Consider the following 27,456-nt stretch of genomic DNA (forward strand, 5'->3'; position numbering starts at 1 on the left):
CACAGCTTGATGGGCTCAAAGCAAAGTGGGAAAGAGATGTAGGCCAACTGGAACCAGAGGACTGGGTGGATGCGTTAATGTCCCCTAGAGAAATCGGTATAGAATCGAAACTGAGACTAATACAATTGAGAATCCTTGACCGCTCATATCACACACGTACTGCAATGGCCAGATTGGGGACGGGGGGAGTAGAGGACGGGGACATGCATCAGATGCAACACGGAACCTGCTACCTTCTACCATATGATATCGGACTGCCGGGTGTTTCAGGCCTTCTGCGAGAACTGTTTTAACATGATCTCTGTTGCCCTGGCGACGCCAATCCCTAGGGATTCCAAAATGGTACTCTTAGGCATCTGGGGGAAAGTAGACCTGTCTAAATATGGGAAAATGTTTCTGACAATTGCGTTGGGGGCAGGCAAAAGACTTATTGAGGCTAAATGGGGCTCTGCCGATCCACTGTGCCTGAACCGCTGGAGTAACGAACTAGACAGATGCGCAGCCTCAGAACGCCGGATCTATACAGGGCTGCCCCCGCAAATTCGAAAAAAAATGCGGCAATTGGCTGGATGCTCATTGAAATCCGCTGGTGGAAACTGATCAGTGCCACTATTAACATTGGTTACCTGCCTTGTCTCACAACTCTCTCACGGTCCGCTTTTGATACTGCCATACTGCCTGCATCTGTTATATGCCTATGATTCATGTTTCATTTTATGATTGTTTTGTCTAAAACTTAATAAACAGTTCTAAAAAAAAAAAGGCCTGCCAAGGCAATTCGCCCATTTGGAGTACTGGGAACTACTCTCAGCGCCCCGTGCTTACCGGCGGAATTAGCCCCTTTGGAAGTGTTCCTGGACCATCCAGTGAACTGTCCAGTTCTACTGCAGCGTATCCTGCAGAATCGCTGCCGTCTCCAGTTGAAACCTGAGACTTGGGTCATTACTTGCTTGTGGTCTAGTGGTCCTAGTGACTGAACTAGCAAAGTTTGGACTGTGCTGAGGGTCAGTGAGTACTTGCATCACTTACCAGTGGCCCTGGCACAACTGATCTCTTTTACGCACAAATATCTCGAATAAGATATTCACTTTTGGCTAGGTTAGCCTGCGCCCTGCGCTCCCTAGCTATTCTCACCTTTTGAAAACTGCTCTGCCGCCAAGGGCAGACCCTACTCTTAATAGTGGGAACCAATTCTTCATCGCCTCAAGCCCCTTCCTGACTTCCTACAGCTCTCCCAAGAAGACCCGCTTTTGTTCTGACTGTATGATTGTGCTTTTACGCACAACTGTACCATTGAGCACAAGGCTCCCCTCTTCTTGGGGCTGGACTTGAAAGTGAGGGAACAACTACGCAGAATTGTCTAATGCCCCTAGTGTGTTAACTCGCCCTTCTCTTTACAGGTTGTGGCTGTGTTTTACTCTTCTGTCGCATTAGGAAACATATTGTGTGTTTTATATTATTTGGTATAGTATTTGTGTGGTAACTGTTTTTATATAACTGAAGTTTACTTGTCACTTGGTCCGGCCGACAATAAATGTATAGATATTTTTTCATATACACTTAAGAATAATTTGTGGTTCGTTAATGTGTGTGCTCATTGTGGGCTTCCGATCACCCTCACTCCTCCTGAGACTTAGTCTTGACCTCCTGCCAAGCTACCTAGATTGGTCTGGGTTGTCCGGAAGGTTCCCCTGTTTCACTAAACCAAGGGTGGCTTCCTAAACTTCTGCCTACCTGGTCAAAGTATAGAAATCCATATTAACACTCCTTTTGCAATATTATTGCCACACTGCCTTGCTGGCCCTGATGCCCAGTGAACATGCCATATTACAACCTCTCGCAGCCACCTCTCCTCTCATGCCACCTGTCTGGTTTTTCTGCAGGAACAGCACATCCAAGGCTGCATTGTGAAATTCACGTGCAACCAAAGACCTCTTTGGTTCCCATAACCCAATGACCCACACTACTCGGGGTCATCACATACTCTTTACATGCAGACACCCCCTCCCCCTTTTCTCACCGCCAATAGTCCATGGTGCAGCCCATGGTTAAATCCACATTGAACACATGCTACCCTTGAAACTCCCCAGCATAACTGAAACATAAACTGTGTAACAGAAACCTTTAACAAATGTTGGGGACACCCCCTTTCTTACTGAGGGCCACCTTGGGTAGGAGACAAATGCCCCCTCTCCCCCCCCCCCAACTGTCTCACAGGTGCCACACTGCCCCTCCCATGTATAGCTCTGTTCTAAAGACAGTGTAGAGTCCCAACCGCTCCACCTCCGTGGGGGCACTCAGTGGTCCCCATGTGGTGACGGGCCATTCAGATGCATGTACTTTTGCCCAGTCTGCCCTCTCCAGTGCCGAGGGAGGCTCGCGGGAGGTGCCTGCTTTACCCTCTTTATCTAGACTCGCCTGCAAGTCCAGCAGTGCTTCACTGTCTGAGATTAAATGGCATAGGGCCTGCTCTGCCTCCTCTGCAGATGTAATTCTGTAGTCTATTGCATCCACTTCAAATTGCAGGGCGAATGGGTATTCCCATCTGTACCTGAACCCTTTCTCAGTCAACCTTGTGTCCTCTCTCCTGTCCCACATCCTCCCCCCTTCTGCTGCAAATAAGAGATTGACAGTGGCTTGCAGCTTGAGCTCCATGCGCAATGGGGTCTCTCCGTCAGCTTTCTTCAGTCCCAGTATATGGATGTTATTTCTCCTCTCCCTGTTCTGTCATCAATGTGAGCGTCGACTCCTCCTCATGCAGCTCCCGCTGTCATTTGGACATCAAGGCACATTTCAACCATGTCGACGTTGAGCTGATTGTTCTCCAAGCTCACCACCTTACTCTCCACCGTGCCCACCCTGCCTGTGAGGTCTGCCAGGGACGCTTGCAAGTCTCCTCAGCGTGTCTTAATTACGGCCAGGATACTCCCAATATCTTTTTTTGTGGCGAAATGTGACACGTCCACCTCTGTCAGCATCCTCCCTCGGGAACTTTCCGAGCTTGCTGCATTTCCCCTTGTCCCGGTACTGGTTCTAGTCTCTGTGTACCTTGTCCCTTCCGCCGGCAATGACCCTTGGCGCTGCGAGCGGGATGTACCCCAACTTTGGTGTTGCGCAGTGACCTTTGAAAGCACTGTGCACAGCCCCCCCCCTGCTCCGTGGGGTTGGTGGGGGCAGCATTCTGTTGAGTGGTGGCCCCTTAGGCTGGGGGCAATATTGTCTTGTCCCTACTCCTGTGTTCAGTCGCACAGCAGGCCCAGGGCCTGCATGTGGGGCATCTCATGGCTGGCTGGGGTTGTCTTTCTCCTCCCACCTCAGGACCAATGTACACCCCTCACCAGGAGTCCTTCCTGTGGGTTGTCAGCTACGGGGGCCCTCCACCACGATATAGTTCTGCCGCTGCCTGATGGTGCGTGCCTTGTTGCACTATACCAGTTGGGACCCCCTCCGCCCGCTCTGTGACTAATTGCTGGTGGCTCCTTGGCCAGCAGCGGCAGACTCAAGTAAATTATTACTGCTGTGGGGGCCAGGTGCCTGCATGGGGTGAGGGGGGACAACCTCCCCAGGTCTGTGACCTCCTGTCCAATACAGGCTTCTGCAGGCCCAAGGCAGCGTGTGCCTGGCAGCCGGGGGATGGGCACTCCAGCCGCCTCTTCACTACACCACACTCGCCAGACGAGTGCCCTGCGTGCCCCAGAGACATCAACTTGCCTGTACACTCCTGCTCCATGTGGTCGCCTGAGGGCTCACAAACCCCTCCGCTGGGCCGGGGACCGGAATCCAGTGCAATTTGGCAGCAGCCTGCCCACATGATGCCCGACAGCTTCGCTCCTCGTTGAGCAGCACCTTCCCTCTACAGTCTACACAGAGGATCCTGTGTAGCATTGACCTCCCTGGCTCAGTGTCCGTTGTCTCATTCTCATGCTGTCCCATCTCTTCCCAGGCTGTCCCGTCTCTGTTCATGGACCTGGAGGACCTCCGGCAGGTGGGCTTTTGGCTGACCAGATGCTCCGTGCCTAGCTTGTGTACAGGGAGTATTTCATTTTTTTTGTAATTTTTTTTTAAACAAGACTTGCTTCTACAAACACACTTTAAACTTAGTTCAATTGCACTTCACATTTTATTCTCCTACGTCCCGTCCCCCTTTTCTTCATACACAGGTCAGAACAGAGTGTTTAGCAGCACGTGCTTTCAAATAAAGAATTTCAGGTGGAAGGGTGCAAGCTTGGTAGTACAACTCTGCCCCTTTACCTCCGTCCCTTTCTCCCTGCTTGATGGTTCAGATGCCTGGTCTGGCAGAGCTTTTTTGCTGCTTCCTGCAGTTCTTTTAATTTGAAAATCTGGTTTCTTGCTTTTGTGCATGGTGTCGCTGGTTGCTCTCGGCAGTGGACCCTCATGCTCTGAGTGTTTGGCTCTGCTTCTCCATTGGAATGCGTGTGCACTCTGTGTCAAGCCAGTCAGTGAAGGCACATCTGAGCCGGTCGGAGGATATCTTAAAGGATACTCCACCTTCGTGGCTTCAAGGAAGGTGAGTAAATCTAGTTTCTCTATGGCACAAAAACAGGCAATTCTTTCCCAGGGGTCGAGCAGGTTGGGAGGAATCCATCAGGACATAGTATGGCTAGCCACTGTAACACCTGGGGCAACCCCAAGGGCACTCAGGAGGCTGTGACCGGCAGGTTCTGATACCAGACTTAATTTGAAGAAAGTTTCTGCTTCCATGAAGGCTTGCACCAAAGTGTCTCCCAAAGACGTTTATACTCGCAACCCGATGTCTCTAGTCCCACCCTGCACCATGGACTGGGTTTTCACTTGCGGGCCCTTTGTGACCTAAGGGCAAGTTATGCTCAGCATACCAACCTAATCCTAAAAGCACCCCAGTCTCCATGGTTTCTATTTCTGGCACAGGCCAGCATGGAACACTGATCTGCTGTAGTGACGGTGTCTGGTTCTGTCAGCCACCGGGCGAGGACTCCCCCGCTACTCTTAGGACAGGGGTCTGCAACTTTTTGCTCTCCATATGTTTTGGGCTGCAAAACCCAGCAGTCCAGGCCAGCATACTCAATGGTGTGGGGTCATGGGAGACATAATTCAAAACATGTGGAGAGCTACAGGTTGCAGACTCCTATCCTAGGGTAACCCACTTTTTTTCTGCCTGGTCCTCCGGGGTTCCCCAGGCTTCCTCCTTTTCAGCCACAAGTGGAATTGCTCCCCTAGTTTACGGGGATACTCTGCTCCTCCATTAGGGGTGCCACCAGGCAACTGGACCTTTAGAGGCACTCCAGGAACTGGAACTTCTAGTTGGCATAGGCCTAACAATTCTACTATAGGCAGTTCTTTGTGCAGTTCCAGGAGTTAATACAGGCCCATCCTATGATGCTAATGCCAGACCGTCAGAATGTCCAAATGGGTTACAGGAAGTACACCTCAGCCCCCAACCTCACATGTGACCCCAGCGGAATCCCTGCCAGGGCCTACCGCGGAAGCGCCTCGATGGATTCCATGGTTCCACCTCCTCTACAATTGTCTAAACCCGCCCGCCCCCTCCCTCCCACTGCACTTGCTTTTACACAATTCCCTCCTGGTCCTCTGGATGATTCTGACCCAGAAACCACGGAGACAAGACCCTGAGGAAATCCCTCAAGAAATAATTGGGTATTCCTGCCCCATAATCTCCCCGATCAAGACAAAGTGTCCCTTCTTGAGCGCTGTCACTCAAAATTGCAGAAAGTTCTGGTGTGCTTTTGCAGTCAGATGTGGTGAGAGAGAACTTAAACATGTAGCCAAAGCCTGCTACTGTACATGCAGTCTCTAAAAAATGTTTGTTGAAAAGTAGACCAGTTATCACCCCTCTTCCCTTCCTGCTAATTATTGCAGGGCATCCTCCAGCCCATTCAACCATTTTGGCCGTGGCCGCTATGTTTGCAAAAGGTGCCTCATCCCTTTCTTCCATGACACAAGGACCATAGGCGCGTGAAGACTATATTTTTGGTAATGCTGGGAAAACACTATCAGAAAACCTCCTTAAGATTTGACTAATCAAATGCTACAGCAATCTTGGATATGGCGAATTTGAAAGAATTGGAAGGTTTACATACTTTTTCCCCCTGGAGTATCAGTCCGTATTCTGCTCGGGTTGTCTGAGGCTAGACCAGTAGCGGAAGACCTTATGAGGGCAACAAACCATCATCTGGACACGACAGGTTGTGAGATGGCAATGGGGTAGCTCTTTGCAGACAAGATCTCCGGGCTGCACATTTCTAACCTGATATCAAGAATCATATCCTGGACCTTCCGTTTAATGGGATGGAACCCTTTCAGTCAAGACACAGATGATTTAAAAAGAAAACAAGCACTAAAATCTTTGGTGTCACTTACAAACCATCCAGTTAAGACAGTAGCTACTGCATACCACAGGCAGTCCCCTGACAAACTGATATATTTCATGACTTCCACAACAGGCGGACAGATTGCCTAGTGCTCTCAGAAGGAATGAGCCTTGCCTCTCCGCAAAATGATTCTTTACCTGGTGTAACCCAACTCAGCACACCAAGCAGACCAAATTGCATGTTGTCCTGGATCCACTGCACCACAGTTGGTCTAGAGGGTCTTCTTCTTTCATGAACACGTGGAAGAGAATAACGAGTGACCCTTGGGGTCATTTTGGTAGTGGGCAGAGGTTATCGTCATCCCCTCACTCCCCAAACGATCCCCCTCCCCAGTCTTTCCTTTCCCTGACTGGCTCAGAACCCCTACAACAAGAGTCGGGATCCTGTTTCGATGAAAGCAATTGCACAGGTTCCTTTCTTAGAGAGGGGATTAGGCTTCTACTCCAGGTTCTTTTCTGTGCCGAAACAGACCAAGACAGGGCTTGGTGATTAAGGTGATTATTCTTGCCCTCATTCAGGCCTCCTTGTAGCCAGGAGACTTTTTGGGGGCTCCACACTGGCTCTTCCTCTGCTTGTCGATTGGCATAGACCACTTTCAATATAGGGTGTTCCTGTTTAGCATCAGCTCAGCACACAGGGTGTTTATGAAGCTGATGGCCGTGCTAAAGGCGAACTTGACACTGAAGGAGGTACAACTCCTCCTTATTTAGACGATTCGCTAATCATTGCAGATTCTTCCCTACTAGGTGCTAATTTCCTTCACCGTAGAGACCCGCAGCAACTTTGCTGGATTTTGATGACTTGATTTTTTCCTGGAAAGAGTGAGCCTTTTTTTCCCCACTCTCATGTATTTTGATGTACTTTTTACTCTTGTGTTCTTTGATTATGGAGTTTTTAGATAACTCCATAGGCATCTTCTTATCCTGGTGTCACTGCACTGAGGGTGTTGTGTAACACACATGAAGTCTTTTTAGACTTCCAAAAGGTTTAAATACCTTTTTCTGGGATAAACTACTGTTTCCCAGAGAATGTAAGGTTAAATTGACTTTACTAGTCTTTTTAAATTCCTAGACCCAGCACACACTATCTTCCTATAGAGTGCTGGAGGGGCTACCTAGTATCCCCTGTGTCTAGAAACTCATGTAGCAGTCAAATGCTACCCTTTTCTATCGAAATGGCTGGTCTATTGAAATGGCTGATGGCAGCGGTTTTACAATGAACTACCATGATTTTTCCTGACCGCGAACACCGGTAGCAAAAAATCACAGGAGCCATGTTTTTCAAGATGGCGCCTTAATCCCCTTTGTTTAAAGGGGTCCCGGTCTTCTTTTTTCGCCATTTCTTTTTGGAAAGGTCCTTCTAGAGTTTGTCTCCACACGCCAAACCCGGTTTGGTCCCTTTGTTCTTACACCTTCGGCGCGCTTCAGGACTGAAGACCGCCTCTGACGCCTGAGTTTCTGGGGTGGGCAGGAAGTGAGGGAGGTGCCTGAAACTCCCTGTGCTTAGTCTCCTAGCACCTAGGCTGGAATGAAAGGGAGAAAACGGTTTAAAGGTCGAGTCTCTTGGACTGAAAAGCAGAGTCGACTACTGGAACGAAAGAACCGAAGAGGACAGCTGCGGCAACTCCTGGACCGTTGGTTTGCCGATGAAGCCCTGCTGCAGGTCCGAATTGGCAAGTTCCTCTCGACAGAGAAGCCCCTTCAAGGACGACATCTTCCTTTGAGTTAGTGGGACCAATCAACTCGTAAGCCACCTAGATACCATTCTCTGAGCTGATTAGGTTTAACGAGGGGGAAGGACACCAGCTTGTGTGCTTGACTACAGTTACTCGAACCGAAAATCTTCCATTTGCCAGCTTGTTTGCCTGTGCAGTGCAGGAGTCCTCCGACGTCCTCCCTCTTGTCCCCACGACTGAGGCTCAGGAACAGTGAGATCTGCAGGAACTTCCAGGAACCAACGTCTTCAGCTTATCTTTTCTTCATATTAAGGTACTATGCCAACCCGATTGAGAGAACTTGCCTCTCGCGGTGAAACTTTCCCAACTTGCAGGCCTAATCAGCTTGTGACCCAACATATGATTCTTTTTCATACAAACTACTTCTGAGAACTTACACAAAGACTTTACCGTTTACTACTAGAACTGCTCTTTCCTATCCAAGACACTAGCTCATTGAATTTGGCCTAGGCCTATTGAACTGCATCAAGTACTCTAGTGAACTAAACTATTTACACTGCCCATAGCACAAATCACACATTAAGGTACATATATTCTACAAAGTAAATAAATCCACAAAGATCAACACACACTATGAGAATCTGGGATTAATTGTCATCCAAATGTATTCTAATCTGTCATGATAGAAAACACATGGGCTAGGGGCAACTGATAAGTGTGTGTGTGTGTGTGTGTGTGTGTGTACTACAAAGGAGGGTTTACTATTAAAGGAGGTTGTTTGATTTGTTTTTATACCATTGGTGTGGGGTTTAAAGAAACCAATGGTCACTGTTTGTAGCACTTTCCTTTTTAGTAAAACCGAACTTGCACTGTAAACCTCACTGAGTAATGAGGTTCCCTTTAAGGATAGGGGGGGAAACTAGTTTAAGGTTCAGATCACAGGCACACAAAGTAAGATTGTCTAGGCATTAAGTGCTATTCGAAATACTCTTATTATCAAGCAGTTTGTTCATAGAGTTGAATTTGCCATAGGTAAGTAAACCTTGAATGTTATATTTAGTGTCTCTAAAGGAGACACACAGAACACTTTAAAACACAAGCAAGAAATTATCAATAGTAATTTCAATGTTACAAAATAGTTGCAGTTTTAAAGTGGGCAAAAGTGTGAATGACCTTTTTATATTTTTAAGGCAGTTTTTTTTTTACATCAGTTTTAAAAATCTTAAATCCCTGAACAAGTGTTGCATCAGCGTCTACTGGTAAGTAAAGTGTTTGTCCGCGTTATAAACTTCTTCCCACAGATATCAATGGAACAAAGGCAGTAGTTGAGTTTTGATTATCGTTACATTTGAAGTAATTTTTCACTTTTAGGAGAAGTATGGATGGATCCCTCAGAATGTCCAGCTCAGGTTTTCACCATCAGTGAGAGTTTTTTGGCTGCAGCAAAGGGTCTCAATCTCAGAAGAAATGCCACTGGAAGGTGGGATAGAGGGGGTGACAAAAGGCACATAAAAACAGCCTTAGAGGCTCAACAATAGAGGAGCAATTTCTTTTGGCAGGCCAAAAGATTCAGGGAATAGTACTTAAACAGATAAAGCTGTTGGAATGGAAGCCCAGCGGTCGTGGGTGCAGAGGTAGTGTCTGGCATCTGTTTGATCCGGCTTGCATAGATTCTAGCCACAAACTCACGAACATAAGTTGGTACTAGGTGGTGACAGAACCAGGAAATCTGTATCCTTGAAAAACCAACCTCAAACAATGAAGAGGCACAGCAGAGGACAGAGCGGACTCTGCATCAGTGGTTAGTTTTCAGGAGACCTACACAACTAGACTGGTGCGATTATGGAGCGGCCAAAGTGCCACGGGCCAGGATGACCCTCAGTCAGCACAAAGGGGAGCAGGAATGCAACACAAGTTTAGTACCAGCACACCAGGAACCCTTCTCTGTATGAGATGTCCTTGAGTCCAAAAGATTCAGCTGTAAACTACCAAGCCTTAAAACAGGGTGAATTGACTGTGCCTGCCAATTCATGGGAGGGAAGCAAATGTGTTGATTAGAGGAAGAGTTTCAAGTAGAGGACGGGAGGCAGAGGCAATGCTGCTTGACAATCTCGGGTGTTCCTCCTGGTTCTCTGCTTCTTTGGATTTCAGGTCTAATGGTAGACTTGAGAATGTTCACCATATCCTCCCAGAATATATACACAACTGCAGGGCAGAGGGCTACCCCAGCCCTCCATTCACAAGGTGTACAGCATTCTAAGTTTTACCAGCCATACAATCCTGAATGGCCAGACAAACTCCATTTGTGACCATATTACAGGGATGTGAATGAGGGTGTCTGACCCTTACCCATCCCGAACACGTTTCATTCACTCATCTTGCCTTTGTGTGCTCTGACCAGAGTCTATGAAAGTTGATGTTTTGCGTTATGTAGCCTTTACGCTGCACCAAATCACCACCGTATTGTTCTCAGAGCCCGAGGTTTCCTTGGAAGTTGCTTAAAAGAGCTTGGCTATGCTGGTCAGGTCTAACATGGCGACATGTTTTTAGGAAATAAGTAAGAGATGTTCTTTTCTCTAAAACAAATTTGTTGCGGTCGCGTCCCCTTGGGGAGTGGTTTAGCCAAGTGAGAACCACATCTGAATGGTTTAAATAAAAGGAAAATCCCAAGTTGAGACTGTGCCCAGTTTGTTCAACAAGTGTTTTATTATATCGATGCCCTTTGCGATGACAGGTGTTTCGGTCCCTCTTGGACCTTTTTCAAATCCGGGCTAGTTTTAAATATCAAACAAAAATGAGTAGTCACAAAATTATGAAGATTGGTTCCAAAATAATATGAAAACATGAAAGTCACAAAAATGTTCATTCACATGTAAAACCAGTTATAACAAGAAAGTTGATGAATCAGAACAAGCCATAAAAAGTAGCAACAGTTAATAAATCAAAGTGAACAAAAATACCAGACAAAAAATGCAATGGGGAAAAGGGAGGATTGGTGGGGGTCAAGAGATGGGCAAAAACCACATTTTCGTTAGTCAATATTACATGTAGTATCACATCATCAATCAAGGAAAATTAAATGTAGGTTGTCTCTTTTTACCTTGTTTTCATCTATACTGCCCCTTAAAGCAAATAGTAGTCTCTCTTCAAGTCTCTGGTTAGATCCCTTCGTAAAAAATACAAATCAAACAAATATATCACCTCCAATTGTATGTGTTAGATCTCCATAGATATCACCTCATACTACGAGATAGTATACGTTAATGAACAAGATAGTATAAATTAATGAACTCAAATATCTGTTACTTAGACTGCCTTATTAATAGTACTGTGTGTTATCCATCTATTTTATATTTTAATTTTACGAGAAAGTAATGCCCTTTCATTATCTTTCCGTTCCTTGGCTGACTCAGTTTCTGGCTTCAAAAGTGTTCTGACAAACTAAACCCGTGCGCGCGTAATTCGCCGCGCACGGCAAACAATAGCAAAGGTGCAGAGCGTCTAAAACTCAGTCCCGAGGACACGGCAAGTCAATCTATCAAGCGCAGCGTGTGCTACACTTGGGATGGTCTCTTACCTGTCAGCCTGGTTCTCGCGTCTAATCTAATCTTCCTTGGAAGTTGGTTTATTTTGCCTGTATCTGGGGTCTACAGTCTGACTCTAATCTGTGGAGGGAAACTAAATGAGATGGAGGTGTAGGGGAAAGCAGTTAAAGAAGATGCACCAAACTGTGCTTAAAGCAGAGGCAAAGCATTTTAAATAGATGGATTATGATTGTGATATAATGGGTACATTGTTTCATTATTTGTAGTGCGCGCCAGACCAGAAGGTATCAGGGCGCTGAGATAAGAATGCTTTAGGTTTACATGTTACAAAGTTTCATAGGCATCAAATACAAATAAATTTGTATACAGTTAATGTTACAGGTGCAATTACAAAAATGGAGTCAATACAGCATTAAGGTAATACAGGTGAGGAGTTGTCGCAGCGGGTGGCAAGGATCCAGTAATTTGCTAGGTCAAGTAACTCGTGAAGTTAGGTTATAGGTCATTTTCTTTGAGCCATTAGATCGTGTTTAATCTGAAGATTGGGTAAGATTGGTCAGTTCTTAGAGTGTGTATCTGGAGTGTAGAAAATGTACAAGTGACATTCACAGCTCCCTGTAGGAGCAGGGAGTATTTACGTTTAAAGAAGTTAAGATGCATAAGTAGAAATAATTGTAGTGTGGCTGTGTGGTGGTTTTGAGATGTGCTCAAGCAAATCCCTTGAAGTGTGGAGGCCTTTTGTTGTCTGGGAATTTGTTAAATTTCTCTGCCCAAACAATCTCCCGAATTGTAATTCAGGGGCTACTGAGACTGGCCCACGTAAGAATATAATGAGGGATAGGTGAATGTGAACTGTAACATATAGGATAGAATTGAAGGAAAACACAGGTGTCACTTCTGCTGTATGCAGTGAAACCCTGTCAACTCAGTGAAATTACGTGTAATATCCTGGCACCCTATTCTGTGATGCTTAGTGGGGGATTTCAGTGAACTAAAAATACCTGGTAGAATCGGGGCAAAGATGGATAGTGATCTGTATAGACTTGGTATAAACCATCTAATTTGCTACTGACATTGAGGAAAATAGGACCTACCCCCGAGTACTTTAGACAAGTAAGCATTCAAATTTTAGTAGCTTTAACGTAAGAACAAGAATCTGTCAACATTTACGTTTCTAGGCACTTTTGCCCCATTACAGAACTTTTCACAGTAATGTTCACATCACAGCATTGAGGGGCGAGGAACCTGGTGGAAATCTTTGAGGATTCCGGCCGGCATTGTAAAGACCAGTGCATCAGGTGGTATATTGTTGACCATGCATGGTGATTCCCAACAAGCAGAAGACCCCAAAGCCATTGGTGTTGCGTGGATGGCTTAGGAATTAGGTAGCCTGTTGGATACTGCACAGGCAAAGATGCTAGACTGCACTAAAAACACTGACTGGGTGAGGGGACAAGAAAAGGTTGGTAAAAAGATGACCCTTACCCTGGTAGCCACAGGAACTAACAAGGCTTCACATGTGAATGTGTTATTGGTAAGTGTGGTTTAAAAAGAAGCAGAAACTCAAAAGAAAAGGTAAAGATAAACAGTATAGCAGAGAGACTGGGAGAGGTAAGGGGTTCTTATAAAGTGGGACAAAAAAGCACCAAAAGGAAAATCTTCCTGGACACTGGCTCATTTGCTAGTGTTATTCTTGTGCCTAGTTAATCGAAATGTGAACCTCCAGTTTTTGTATTTGTTCAATTGGGTTAAACTTTCATATATAGTGGCAATTTTATCAGCTACGAATATATTGACTTTTGATTTTTTTTTTTAAATCACTTGATTAGTTAGAAAAATGATAAAGCTGACAGAATATGGCTTGCTTCTCATTCATGTTGACATTGAATTTGATGGAATATTTCCCATGAATAATTCTAACTTTTACTCTTTTCCTTTCATCTGTTGTTCCTCTGCCATTCTGCGTTCAACCATAATCAATTTTCATCTGAATATGATTTTTTATTAACATGCCCTTGCTGATGTTTTTACAAGCAGAACAACAAGGCCTGCACCACATCTTGATAAGTAAGTCTGGTCTGCTACTGATTTAAATAGTTGATTTCCTAATGCATTTTCTTGATGCTGATTAAGTTTCATTCTTGTTTTCTTTGCATGCCAAATGAGTGACCTTTCATGTACTATTGTTAGACTTGCTGTGACTTATATATGGCAATGAATAATGTTTCCTTTATGTAACACAAATTAATTCAACTTTTTTGTAATACTATATTTTTGTGTACTATAATTTGATTGGAGTACAATGGTGTGTGGAATGGGAATATCAAAATGTGCTGCAGTCGTAGGAAACCAGAAAGGACAAATGCATACATCTTGTACAAGGTTCCTGTGATACTTACAAATAACTTTGATTCTGAATCTCTTCCCTATAATTACCCAACATGATCTACACAAAACATCTACAGCCTCCCTTTAACTGTTCATCAAATGATCTTACCCCACCCTCCCACCTTTCTGTGCACAAGTAGATATGATACAAGTAATTTATAACGTGCCTGTACACCAGTGTTTCTAGGCGTGACAAAACAAGGTAGGACAAAACAAATTCTCTTACTAGGCCTTGTGTCATTCTGATTGTGCAAGTGCAGGGGGGAGAGGGATAGGAGAGGTGCCAGGGGTAGGGAAGGGGAAAGGCAATCAGGGAAGCATTGCTCTGAGTAAGTGCAGCCGGTGGAGCCGGCTCTGGGTAGTCCAAGGAGGCAGGTGATTGCAGGGTTACCAATACAACCCTTTAGTGCGCTGGGGCCTGGAGGCAGTACCAGTGCTTGCAGGTCATGGAGGAGCCTGGTGACCATTGTGTTCTGAAGGTAGTCAGGCGACCAGTCGGCGCAGCAGACGGGGAGGTCAGCAAGGAAGAGGGAGAAAGCAGAAGCGGAAAGGAGGTATTGGCATACTGGACCTTTTCGATTTGACAGATTCTTTTGATTCATTATTTTTCCAGTCAAATTAAATAAAATATATCGGGAGGTGTAAGGGAATAGGCTACGTTTGGGGTGGGGTGGGTTCAGAGTGTCTTATTCCTTCATTGACGACCAAAGAAAATTAGGTCAAATTGGAAAAGGTCAAATGTTTTCAACCAAGTAGACCTAAACCGAAAAAGGAAGGTCTTGAGCTGCTTCCGGAACCTGAGGTGGTCCTGCTCAAGTTTGAGATGGGCAGGGAGGCCCCTGCAGAGGAAAGATATACCGCCCACTATCTGCCTGGAGAAGCGTCTGACCATCAGAGAGTTGAAGGTAGCTGAGCAAAGGGCTCGAAGGAAGGTGTTTAAGAAAAGGGAGTAGGATGTAGTGTAGGCCCCAGCTCCAGAAAGCCTTGTGGACAATGCAGAGGGTCTTGCACTTGATCCTTGTAGTCAACTGAGAGATTTCAGGGCTGGAGAGATACGATCCCTGGGCGTGAGGCCAAGGACAGGTCTCGCAGTCCTCGCAGATGTGCGTATTGCACATTCTTCAAGCAGTACTCATCGTTTTGACATCTGAACCGTAATGATCACGGGGCAGCTTGTCTGATAGCTTTTTCACATTTTGACTTTTGGATGAAATCCTCATTGAAGGGGGTGCAGGGGGCTATTTGGTGTGCAGGTTCTCATAGAGAATTGGTTTATACTGCACGTAGCTAGGGGTTTTATTTCCCACCCCCAACATTTAGGTTCATTGTAATTCACTAACTTAGTGAGCCTGATATAGGTGCCCATGTGGTGGAAGGCACTTTTGAGACGTGCCACTCTTTGGCACAGTGAAGTCTTAAATAGGCAGTGCCTTTTAGATTTGATACATTACATTATAATATTCTGCCCTTTTGCTTATAGTTCTTGTAGTTAAAAAAGGATGTTTGTTTTGTTGAAAGTCCCATGGCATATGCTTGTGCCAGCATTTGTCAAGTTAAAGTTCTCTAAAAGACTGCAGGATCATCTGTTCTGGTAAAAAAGAAAATGCTAGTTTAAGCACACTTCAATTTTCTTATCTAATTTTAAATCAAATACTATAGATAGCTTTTCAGCACTGTAAGATGCATTAAGTTAACAGTGTAAGGCCTAACCCTGCACATAAGCACTAATAAGAATAACAACCAAACACCTTGAGGTTGTGCTTTTTGCACTCTACCAAGAGAACTCTTCAATACTTCTTAATTAAACAATTGTAATATATTGATACATGCGAGGTGTAAGAAATATGAAAGATATTTTCTCCCACTAATTGAAAAATAGTCAATAACGCAAAGTATGAGTCAGATTTTCTTACCCTCAAATTTGACAACTAAAGTGTTCGAACATGAAAGCAAAAAAAAAAATGCATTCAACATTTCGCAAGTGCATGAATAATTCCAAAATGCACAAAAACATGTTTTTAAGTCTTCTCCCAAACGGAGCTTCACAGAATTCTTAAAATGGTCGCCAGTCCCAGATGGTTAACGTTCTTTTGTCCACTGTGTTTCGAAATAATGATTTCTTCATCTGGGAGTTTAACCTCTGGTGTATGTAACAATAAGTAAACAGTGGGTAATTGTTAAATACATTTTTAAACTGAATTTATATTGCATAATACATGTGATGACAAATAAACAGAGCGGATACTCCTACCCCATGAAACGGTTAATTTAAAAATCAGCCAATTTGGAAAGTAAGCATAGGCAAGCTCACCAGATCAAAGTCTAAAACAATTAAAAACTTACTCAGAATAAGATGTACCATCTATCAAGTTAATCTGCTCCAAATGAAAGTCCCTAAGGTACCAAAAATCTCATTTCCATACCAAGGAAAAATCATCAAACAAGTAACTCTTCCCAAGTTAAACAGACTGCCTGCCATGATAAACGGAACAGATTAGCATTTTGGAATTATTCATGAACTTAAATGTTTATTTTATTGTGCATAATATTCCATCAATTCAAAATCTGCATAAATATTACTATCACAAATCGTTATAAATTAATAACATTTCCAATAATACAATTTCCTGTCTGAATTTTTAAAAATTTGATTAAAACAATTCAATCATGATTACTACTTTACGACGAAAGCAGCCGAGGATAGTGGAGCGGCTTATCAAGGCCTTACTACTTCGTTTTTGAAGAGAGAGCATATCAACATCAAGTTATAAGAAATTGGTTATTCAATTAAGTATAGTTTATCAGAAGTGACTAAACTCCTGGATAAGGATACTGGTTCAAGAAAATTACACATAAACAGCCATACAAAGTGGACCAATATCATTTATTTTTCTCCTGATGAACCATTGCAACTGGCAATGGGGAAACACGTGTTGAGAAAATAAAAATAATTTGACTGAAAAAGGGGTTAAAACTATAATTTGACCAGTGTGAAAGAGATAATGGACACAATTTTGATTCTGGAAAAAAGTTATAATGTATAACTTAATCAGTGTGAAGATAACACTGTTAATAAATTTGATTTGACTCACCGAACAGCAATCTCTCATTAAATAATCAAAGGAGTTGGCGCATTGGAGTGACAATTTTCACATAGCAATCATTTATTACTACTTTCCAGTTTACAAATTATTAAATCGCTACCTATAACATTTTTAACAAAAATGTTCTTCTACTTGACCAAATTTAAAAAATCTAAAAATTGATGCATGGCAATGAAGACCAGAACAGATTCCATAATGTAGGTCTTGTATTGTGTCAGAAGTCTCCTTCAAGCTGTTGACCCTGTAGTGCAGAAGAGAATGCTTCCCACTAATGTACCTCTCTGGATGAGAGAACCAACATGCATAGAGATCAATTAATTGAAAGACCGGATCCAAACGAGACACCAATGGCTGCAAAGGAAGGCAATACACACTTTAGTCCTAGGGATTAAAGTAACAATACACAGTCTCCCAAGAAACAGACTAACCTGTGCCAAGCTAGGTAGGAGCACAATGAGTTCAAGAGTTCATAAGGCACCGAGGTAATCGGTAGCAGGAGGTCTGCAAATTCCATAAAGACAGATAAGTAGCAAGACTGACATAACAGGGATGAGAAGAACGGTTCTTACCGTACTGGATCCTTATGAGTTCTTGGTGCAGAGTCGTGAATGAAAGCAGGTAGAATCCAAATGCCTATACCGCCGGCACAAGGATGCCTAAAGTTCCAGCCACCTATGACGACGGCACGCGGACGCCTATAGTTTATTTGTAACGCGTGCCAGACACAGGGGTATCAGGGTGCGTAGACAAGGACATTTTCAGCTTACATAGTTGCGAGATACAGAGAAAATATAACATACATCACAGGATTGCAGAAATATTACACAGATATACAAAGATAATATTGCACAACTATATATGAATGAGACACATTATACAATAGACGTTACATTGGGAGGAGTTAGAGCAGGTGTGGCACGTTTAGGCTTAGATATCATTGGTTTTGAATCAGTTGATAATGTTTCGTCTGAAGTGTGGGTAAGTATGGTCCGCCCTAAAGAAAGGTGGGAGGGAATTCCAGAGTTGTGCAGCTTTGACAGGGAATCTATTACCACCAATTGTCACTTGTTTGAAGGAGGGGGACTGTCAGACAGTTAGTATAGGCTGCTCTGGTAGGTCGAAGTGTTAGTCTTCTATTAAACTTATCCGTCAAGTAACGAGGTGCTGCATTATTGAGGCACTTGAAAGTTAGTGAGGCAGTTTTGAGTCCAATTTTATTGATGGTGGAGAGCCAATTAGATGGTCTCCTTGTTTAAGTATATTGTCTCTTTTGGTCATTCCGAATGCTGCTCTCAAGGCATTGTTTTGGAGTATTTGAATTTTCTTAGTGATGTTTGTTCCGATATATACGGTGTTGCAGTAATCCAATTTAGATAACACAAGTGCTCATGCCAATGTGGTACAGCTACTTGTTGAGAGGAAGGGTGTAAGGGAGAATTCTCATTTATGGCTAATTTCCGTCACCTAGTGAGTTCCTCAGCAGCTTTACTGGATTTCTTGGGTTTATATTTTTCCACCCGGTAACAGTGTGAGCCTTTTTCCCACTCTTACATGTGTTTTGCCATGTGGATTTCTACTTTTTGTGTGATCTTGGGCTCTGGAGCCACACCACTCCATGAGCCCCACATTTTGTGTGTTACACAGCACCTTCAGTGCAGTGAAACAGGGTTGTCTTTGAGACTTCCCACTGACTCAATTTTTCTGGGGCTGACTGCTGTCCCCCAGAAACATGTAAAGTTGCCATTAACTTTATTTAGTCACTTTAAACTACAGGCCCAGTACACCCCATCTTACATGGAGTATTGGAAAGGGTTAATTCCTACCCCTTTTTGTCTGTCACTCTTGGATCTTTGTTTTGCTCTCTTAATATTTAGACTTGGCTGGTGGCAGTGGTATCTACCCTAACTTTTCTACCACGATTATACTATATAAACGTGGTGCTGTTTTTGGCTCTTAGCCTCAAACATAAACCCGCTTGACCAAATACTTTTTTATTTTGGCTCCGGTTGGGTTTAGTCACTTTTTTAGTCCTTTTTGTGTTTTACTTTTCGTGCCAAACCACGTTTGCCTTCTTTGTTAGCCGACCTTTGGCAGGCTTCTGTCCAGAAGCCATCCTTTGGCGTCTGGGTGGGCTGAATGTGAGGGAGGGGTTTAGTCACCCCCTGCACAGGGTCTCCTTGGAGACCCAAGTCTCACTTTGTGATGATTGGCTGAGGTGGTTGTCCGGGCCAGACAACCCCCCTGCTGAGTGATTGACAGCCAGGCTGTGTGAATGGGGGATTTTGGCATAAAAGGCAGGACTCTTGGGCTGGAAGTCAGTCTCGCAACTGGAACTGCAAAGAACTGAAGAGAAGCGGGGAAGAAGACGGCTGCTGCACGATGAAGCCCTGCTGCAGTCCTGAGCCATCTATCCTTCAACGATAGAGAAGATCCAGTCCGGAGTAGTCTTCCCTTGAGCCTGGTGGGATCAACCAGCTCATCTTCCATAGCCAGAGGATCCTCTACTTGGTCGAAATCGCTGCACACAGCTGTAGTGGTCCGGATAGCCATCTGAAGAGCCTCTCCTGTTTTAAAGGAGCGCACCTTTTATTCACCGTTGCTTCGCTGCTGCTGGCCTCATGCCTGGGTAGTGCAGATCGCTCCAGACGTTGTTGTCCTTGTCTCCACGACTGAAGCTCCAGGAACCGTGAGTCTGCAGGAACTACCAGGAACTGCCGTGGCACCAGCTTTCTTCAACGAATAAGGTACTGTGTCCGACTTCGAGGAATTGGGATGAACCCTTCTTCCTCCCCAAAGGCTTGTCCGTTTCTTCCTTCACTCTTATAACTTTTGCTTCCCTTTGTGACAATATCTGAGTACTCCAGCCAATCTCGAATCGTGAACTGTTCTAACGGTGTGATCCTCGACAACAGGACTCCTGTTACATTTGACACTGGCGCAGGCCTATTGACTTTTATCTGCCTTTTAGAAAGTGTCCTCTGATTCTATCTGCCTTGACAAAAGTATTGCCTATGATTTTTCTCCCCTATTCTCTTGTGTTAATTCATGTGCAAGTGTGTTTGACTTCGGTTACATTTCTTCCCGCGGGTACGCCTTTCTTTCGTAATACCGAACTGTCATTACTGTCAAAAAGTGATAGCGTATTAATCCACGGTAACGTCTTTTGTTTCACAACACTGGTTGTCAAAACCCAATGTACTTACCTTGAATTGATCTACACAAGGGGAATTGGTTGTGTGTAGTATATTTGAAGTGTGGTTTTATTTTAATAGATGTGAAGTGTTTTGTGAACAGATGGTTTAAAAATAAATGTACTTCTATTTTTTAACCAGAAACCTTGAGTCAGTGTTTGCTTGAGTCACAGTAATTGTAGTCCTTTGTGTAATCTCTACTACTGCTCATTTGCTCTTGAGATAAGTATGGCTGCTCAGCCATTGCTACCACTCTTTCTGTGTAGTACAGGCTTGTACCAAAGGTGAAATTGTATTACCACTTGCTTGTAGTCTTAATTGTGTGCTGCATATGATTCTGCCTAACAAAGGGTTTAGCAGACCTGATCAGTTTACATGTATAGGCTGTTAATGATGCCATTGCTTTCACTTGTTTAGTCAGAGAAAGGCTGGCAACCTCCCTTAGCAACCTTGAACGTATTGCCATCTACATCAAATGAAGTATAGTGGTGGCCGAGTTTGTATGTTGGGTGTGGTCCCCAGGATGATTAGCTCTGTTTTGTCATCATTCAGGCATAGACCATGAAGTGCCATCCATGCCTGGATGAATAGGTATATCCTATTCACCAAGGCCAAATCCCGATTGTAATCCTCTCTAAGTGGGATGAGAATCTGGGTGTCATCTGCATAGTTAGTTGACGCATGCAAAGGAAGTTTCTAGTCCGTGTGTTCTGGGGCAAGCTGGTTACTCCTGTAAGGATTGAAGTCCATCAATCCTTGGGTGTTAACATGGTGTGTCTGGCGTCGGAGAAGGAAAAGTGGCAGTCTTTTCAAGTGGAGGCGGTGTTAGTTGAAAGCAAAGCAGACCGAGGTAGAAGAAATCAAATTTGCAATCTGGGTTGGTAGGTATCGGGTGGTGTGATGGTACCAGACATTAGCAGAGCACTCCAGAGAGCGGTCTGGGTCGGTAGGTATCTGGTGATGACGGGACAAGAACGAGAGCAAGGCAGTCCAAGAAACGGTCCGGGTCGTAGGGGTAAACCGGTATAGTTAATCAAAAGCAAAGCAGAAATATTCACCAAGGCAGACCAGGATTAGGCAAGAGACAAGGTTGTATGAGAGCGAAAAACAGGTTTACAACTTGAATAGCAAACAAAGATTTTTTGCATAATTCAGAAGCAGCACGGTTTGCGTAGGCGCTAATAAACACTAAGTCACCAGGTTGTTCATTTCCCAGCTGCGTCGTCCTGCGCATGTGCAGAGGACGCCATCTTCTCCAGCATGGGGTCTGGCATGGATTCACATGCTCATGAATATTCCCCGTCGTCAGGCTGGGAATCCTGAGTAAAGATAAAATCAGTATCAGTTTCGTTTCTGATCTGTCTTTCTTAGTAGTAACCAATCACTGATCTCTGGGTCATTTTGCCCCCAGCCAATGACTGCCCTCTCCTTATACCCCTCCCCTGGCAGCCATCCTCAGATTTGTACTGCACGTTCAAGTGTTGGGAGTCCTCGTGCTTTAGCTCTCGAGCTTTTACTGCGTTTTCAGGAGATTTTCTCATTTTTTCGGTTTAATCGAGCCTCGAGCTCCACCGTTTCCACTTCTGATAACACCCCTCAAGGGTGAAGTTTTCGTTGAGTTACGCTTCTTGGAGGTTCCAGAAGATCTGAGGCCTACCTCAACGGACATGGCCCAGGACAAGGGAAGCTCGACTCCCGGATCCAAGCTGTTCAGGAGCTGCCCGGGATGCGGATTGCAAAAGGTTTTCAAGGAGGGCGGGCATTCGAGATGTCTCTACTGCCTTCATGAGGACAAGACGCACATGGAAAAGGACTGTGTTCTGCAAGAACCTGTCGGAACGGACCAAGGGAACGGACCAAGCAAGATAGTCGTTCCCGCCTCGCCGCCTGGCTGGAGAAGGGCACAGCAGGTGAGAAGGCGAAGAAAAAGTCTGAGCGGTCTTCTAAGTCCTGTGAGGGCGCCCCGGCGACGGGGGCCCAACAGAAGTCCAAGCACCGCGAGTCCGCGGGCACCGGGAGCGCTGAAAGGTCGGGCTCTTCGGCTGCCAAGCAGGGCGCGATTTCCCCGGCACGATCAACCGCGAGCCAGAGCTCTGGTTCGGGGAAGAGGAAGTCCGAGAACCCGGGTAAGCTTCTGGAGAGGCCCCGGTCGATCTCAAAGGGAGCCGAGGGGGAGTGAGGCGATGACCCTCCCCCCAAAGCGAAGGCCCAGGACACACCTAAGGTGGTGAGGGCCTTGATCCACCCGGCAAAGGCCTCCATCATCGAGGTTGTCGCAGCGGCCCTGGCGAAGCCGGCAGTGACTACGCCAGTGGAGGCGGCCTCAGGGCCCAGAGTTTCCCTGCCACCACGGAGGGAATCCTCCTTCCTGCCCATTAAGACCCCTGTGAAGACCCCGGTGGAAAAAGAGGGGGTGTGGGGGGGCGGTGGCCATTACGGACTCAGATTCAGCCTCCGAGGAGGATCTGGTGGAAACCGTGAAATGCCTCAAGGAGAGGTGCGAAGGCCTCAAGGAGAGGTTCGAGAAGGTTCGATCCCAGGGGAAGGATCCTGCTGATGTGATCGAAGATAGCGTCGATGGCGACGACGAGGGCCCAGTGGAGCAGCCATCCCACCGGTCGCAGTCATTGCCCGAGCCCCAGGATAGCTAGGCGGCCGTTTTGTTGGCGATCCAATCCTTATGTACTGAGATAAGGAGGAGGTTACCACAGACCCCGACGGAGGATCCAGAGCCTAGAACATCGTGAAGCCCTCCGAACAAGCGGAGGAGAGTCCACCCCGCACCGCCCTTCGTGGCCACAAGGCCTGTGGACCCCTCATCCCCCTCGCCGGACCCTCGGGATGATACAGTGACGGATACAGCGACGGGGACGGACGACGACGGTGGCGATGATAAAACGGACATTCCTTCATTACCCGTCCCCCCCCCCCCCCCCCCTCCGGCCTCTCTGCCCGACGAAATTGGCTCTTTCCACGCCATGATAGCCAGGGCATCCGATCTCTTCCAGCTCTGCCCTGAGGAACAGAAAAAGGAAGGCTTTCTTTACCTACGACAGGAGGCCAAGAGAAAGACTGTCCTTGCGGTACCGTTGCTCGACGACATCTGGGACGAAGGGCTGGCTATCCTGAAGAACCCTCCCACAACACCCACCAAAAGAGACAGGTACGAGAAGAAGTACCGGGTCCCCGACTGCTAGAAGGGCGAGCAAATTACAAGCTCTTTCTTGTAAACCCCCTCGCACAATATTTCACAAAGACAAAAGTTGTCCTGCAAGTGAAGCCTAATTTCCTCCCAAAGGTGGTTTCTGAATTCCATATCACTCAGAAGATTACCCTCCCATCTTTCTATCCTCCTCCTCACCCGGGGAAAGAGGGAGAGGTTACACAGACTAGACCCTAGAAGGGCTTTACGTTTTTACATCAGTAGACTAGCCAGGATAAGACAGGCAGACAAGCTGTTTGTAGGTTACACAGGTCACAAGCTGGGGTTACCAATAACTAAGCAGACCATTTCCAGATGGATCATTCTACCCATTCTGGAATGTTATAAACTGGCAGGGAAAGAGCCCCCTCAAAACCTTAGGGCTCATTCGACCAGAGGTATTGCAGCTTCATCGGCCCTCAAAAGAGGCGTGCCGGTTAAAGACATCTGTGCGGCCGCTACATGGTCGTCTGTCCATACCTTTACACGTTTTTACAATTTGGATTCCTCCTCCAGTCAAGAGACTAGGTTTGCAAGGGCTGTACTGCATTCTATTCATCAATAGAAGACAGCGTGAAGTCAGTACTCCCTCCTCCAATAATAGAATACTGCTATGGGAGCCTATCTAAGATGAGGAATACGTCGGAGGACACAATCCCTTCGAAGAACAAGTTACTTCTTACCTTGTAACGTTCTTTCGACGGGATGTTCCTCCGACGTATTCCTCATCGACCCTCCCATCCATCCCCGTAGTTCTACTTCCCGTGTTGTTGCAGCTTACGCTCCTTCAGGGTGATTAGTCTAGTCCAGAAAGTATTATTGTGGGCTACAAAACGGAACTGAGCAACGGACGCTGCTCGCGGCCTTTATAGGCAGGATGACGTCGACGTCGATACGGCGGCTGTCGAGGGACATCGACTCGGAGGACGTTGACGCGCAGCGCCCTCTAGAGAAAAAAAATTTCCGAGGCCAGCAGAGCTGGAAAGAGATATCTAAGATGAGGATTACGTCGGAGGAACATCCCGTCGAAAGAACGTTACAAGGTAAGAAGTAACTTGTTCTTCTGATAGCCATCACATCAGCCAGAAGGACTGTCATTTTAAGGCCACATCCTAAGTTCCTTCCCAAGGTACTGTTGGAAATGACACTCATTGAGCGCATTGTTTTGCCAACCTTTTTCCAGAATCTCACTTCTGAAACAGAAAGAGCAATACACTCTTTGGAAGTTGCGAGAGTACTGAAGTTTTACCTTCAGAGAACAAAGGAGTTCCGCTCCTCAAACCGACTGTTCATTGCTTTCTCTGGCCGTACCAAGGGGCAGCATATCTCTCTAAACAAGGTCTGGCACGCTGAGTTTCGTCCTGCATCACCCACTGCCATCAGATAAAAGGCGACCCGCTAACTAGACCGCAGTCGGCGCACTCCACCAGAGGGAGGGCGACTTCAACAGCATTCCACGCAGGGGTGGCCTTGAAGGACCTATGCAGAACCGCCACATGAAGCACTCTGCACATGTTCGCTAAACACTACTGCCTAGCTGAAGATACCAACAAATAAACTGCAGTTGGACAGGCAGTGCTCGGCCATCTCTTTGCATAAGGTAGGACAAACCTCCTTTTCCCACCTTTCCCCGAGTATGTAACCGTTGTGTTGCTGCATGGTAAAGGTTTGATAAGAAATAATGTTTCGAAGGGATTGTGTCCTCCGACTTATTCCTTATCTTTGATAATTCATCTTCAGCTTGCTGGCCTCAGAAATTTTTTTCTCAGTAGAGGGCGCTGCACATCGACGTCCGTTGAGTTGGTGTCCCTCGACAGCCACCGTATCGGCACCGACATCACCATGCCCATAAATAGCCACGCGCAGCATCCGTTGCTCATTTCCATTTTTCCGCGATTCGTGGTGCCTCGAATATCGTTGCTCAGTTCTTCAGTCAAATATAGTTCATTATTCTTCGAGAATACCGACTCGTACTCGAAGGCTTCCTCATCCGAACCGACGACTCCACGGTCCGGCTTCAAAAAATGTCGAGACTGTGGAAAGAAAATGTTGTTGACGGATCCTCACAGGATCTGTTTGTGGTGCCTGGGAGTCGAGCACCATTGTTCGGAGTGCGAGGACTGCATGTCCATGACGGCGAAAACCTTGAAGGAGTGTAAGGGGAAGCTTGAGAGAGGTAAGGCGAATTTTCCTTGGCGCAGTCGAGACATTCGTCTCCTCGCCATCACAAAAGACATTCTCGTTCTAGGTCTCGAAGCAGTTCCCATCACTTTCGAGATCTAAGCATTCAAAAAAGAGGTTGAAGATCCCCTTCCTCGTCGTCTTCTTCCATTTCCCCGAAAAGGGTCTCCTGCCCCACAAAACATAGCTCTCAGGCTGAGTGGGAGGAATTCAGGAAAAAGATGCTCAGCGTCTTCGAGAAAGTGGCCTCAACCCCCTCGAAGACTGTTGAGGGTGATATCCTGGGTGAAAGACCCAAAAAATCAAAACGCTGCGAGTCGCAGCACCCGCAAAAGAAGCTACTCGAGACGTCACAAACCCTCGAGTAAAGGCAAGGTCGCGTCTTCGACACCGTCGTCGAAAGTCCCTTTGACGCATAGATCTGCGTCTTCGGCGCCATTATCGAAGGGTTCTTCGACGCACAGGTCAGTCGATTCGACGTCGTCTTCGACGCCGAGAAAGGACAAACCCACGGCCACCTCGCATCCAGTGGCCTTACCCAGAGCCTCGATCACGAGAATGTAGTCGACAACCTCGAGTAGAATTCCAATGCTCTCGAGTTCCTCGAGGCCTCTACCAACTATCTCGGACGCCTTTTTCGATGGCTTTGAAGCCTTTAACATCCGCGTCGACGTTTTCTCAGCCAATTATGACAAATTTGGCCCCTTCTGCTCTGGAAATGGGATTTATACCATTTCCAAGATCTGATCATTCCAGAGCCTTAGCATCTATTTATGAAGAAGGGGGAATTTGGATCAGGAGAGACCTTTTGAGTTGCAGGGATCTGCAACTCCTGTATCAGAGGAATTTACCTCTGAGGAAGGTAGGTTAAAGGACCTCCAAGAATCCTTACATGAAGCAAGTGGGTTGGAAACTTCCCCAGAAGTGGAATTTGCCAAAACAGACCCAGGGGAACATGCTGAAACCCCTTATAGAACCTTGATGGCAAGGATAATAGAGTTTATGGGGTGGTCTACACTCTCACCTGCTTTTCAGCAAGACGACCTCAGACATTTTGGTTAAAGGTCCACAGGAGGATCCTGTGGTGCCATTTCATGCGGCATTACAAAGGAAAATATTGGCAAACTGGGAAACCCCTGAGGTTATCCCGGCGGTTAACAAAAAATGATCAGCCAAGTATAGGGTGTCTACTGCTGACCCTAAATATTTATCCAGACACACAACTCCGGAGAGTCTGGTTGTTCAGGCAGCAACTTCATCAGGTAGTAAATCGGCTTACCCTACTGTTCCACAGGACAGGGATGACAAGAGATATAACTCTATGGCCAAAAAAGTCTTTTCTGCATGTAGCATGGTGTTAAAATCCCTCAATGCTACTTGTACGCTCGCAAGGTTCAGCCACACACTTTGGGAGTGTGCTTCATCAGCGGCTGACTGCATACCGGAGGGAGAAGAAAGGGAAGCATTTCTAAACATCATTAAGGATGGTATAGACGCAATGTGCGAATCCCTTCAAACTGGCATCGATTCTGCTGACAGCATCAGCAGGGCCATGGCGGCAAGTACAACAACCGAGAGATTTGCTTGGTTGCTAAAGTCTGGTTTTGCCCCAGATGTGCAAAGCAGACTCTTGAATATGCCCTTTGACGGCTCTTCTTTGTTTGGTAAGAAGGCGGATAACAGTTTAGAAAAGCTACAAACATCAAAGGCAGTAGCAAAATCCCTGGGAGCTGCAATCCGTCAGACACCATATCGCCCCTCAAGAACCTCTTGGAGAGGTA

At 45.9% G+C, this 27,456-nt stretch overlaps 1 protein-coding gene across 3 annotated transcripts in view; it reads left to right on the top strand.

Annotated features, from left to right (window-relative positions):
* NKTR (natural killer cell triggering receptor) overlaps nt 1-27,456 on the top strand; it is a 1,715,190-nt gene that overhangs the window by 849,850 nt on the left and 837,884 nt on the right. For all 3 annotated transcript variants that reach the window (XM_069647908.1, XM_069647909.1, XM_069647910.1), the window contains one exon: nt 13,647-13,676. In XM_069647908.1, coding sequence (XP_069504009.1) covers nt 13,647-13,676 — 30 coding nt within the window. The remainder of the gene's footprint in view (nt 1-13,646; nt 13,677-27,456) is intronic.

This window comes from Ambystoma mexicanum, chromosome 2q (assembly GCF_040938575.1).
Source record: "Ambystoma mexicanum isolate Mex_15411 chromosome 2q, UKY_AmexF1_1, whole genome shotgun sequence".
Classification (NCBI taxonomy): domain Eukaryota; kingdom Metazoa; phylum Chordata; class Amphibia; order Caudata; family Ambystomatidae; genus Ambystoma; species Ambystoma mexicanum.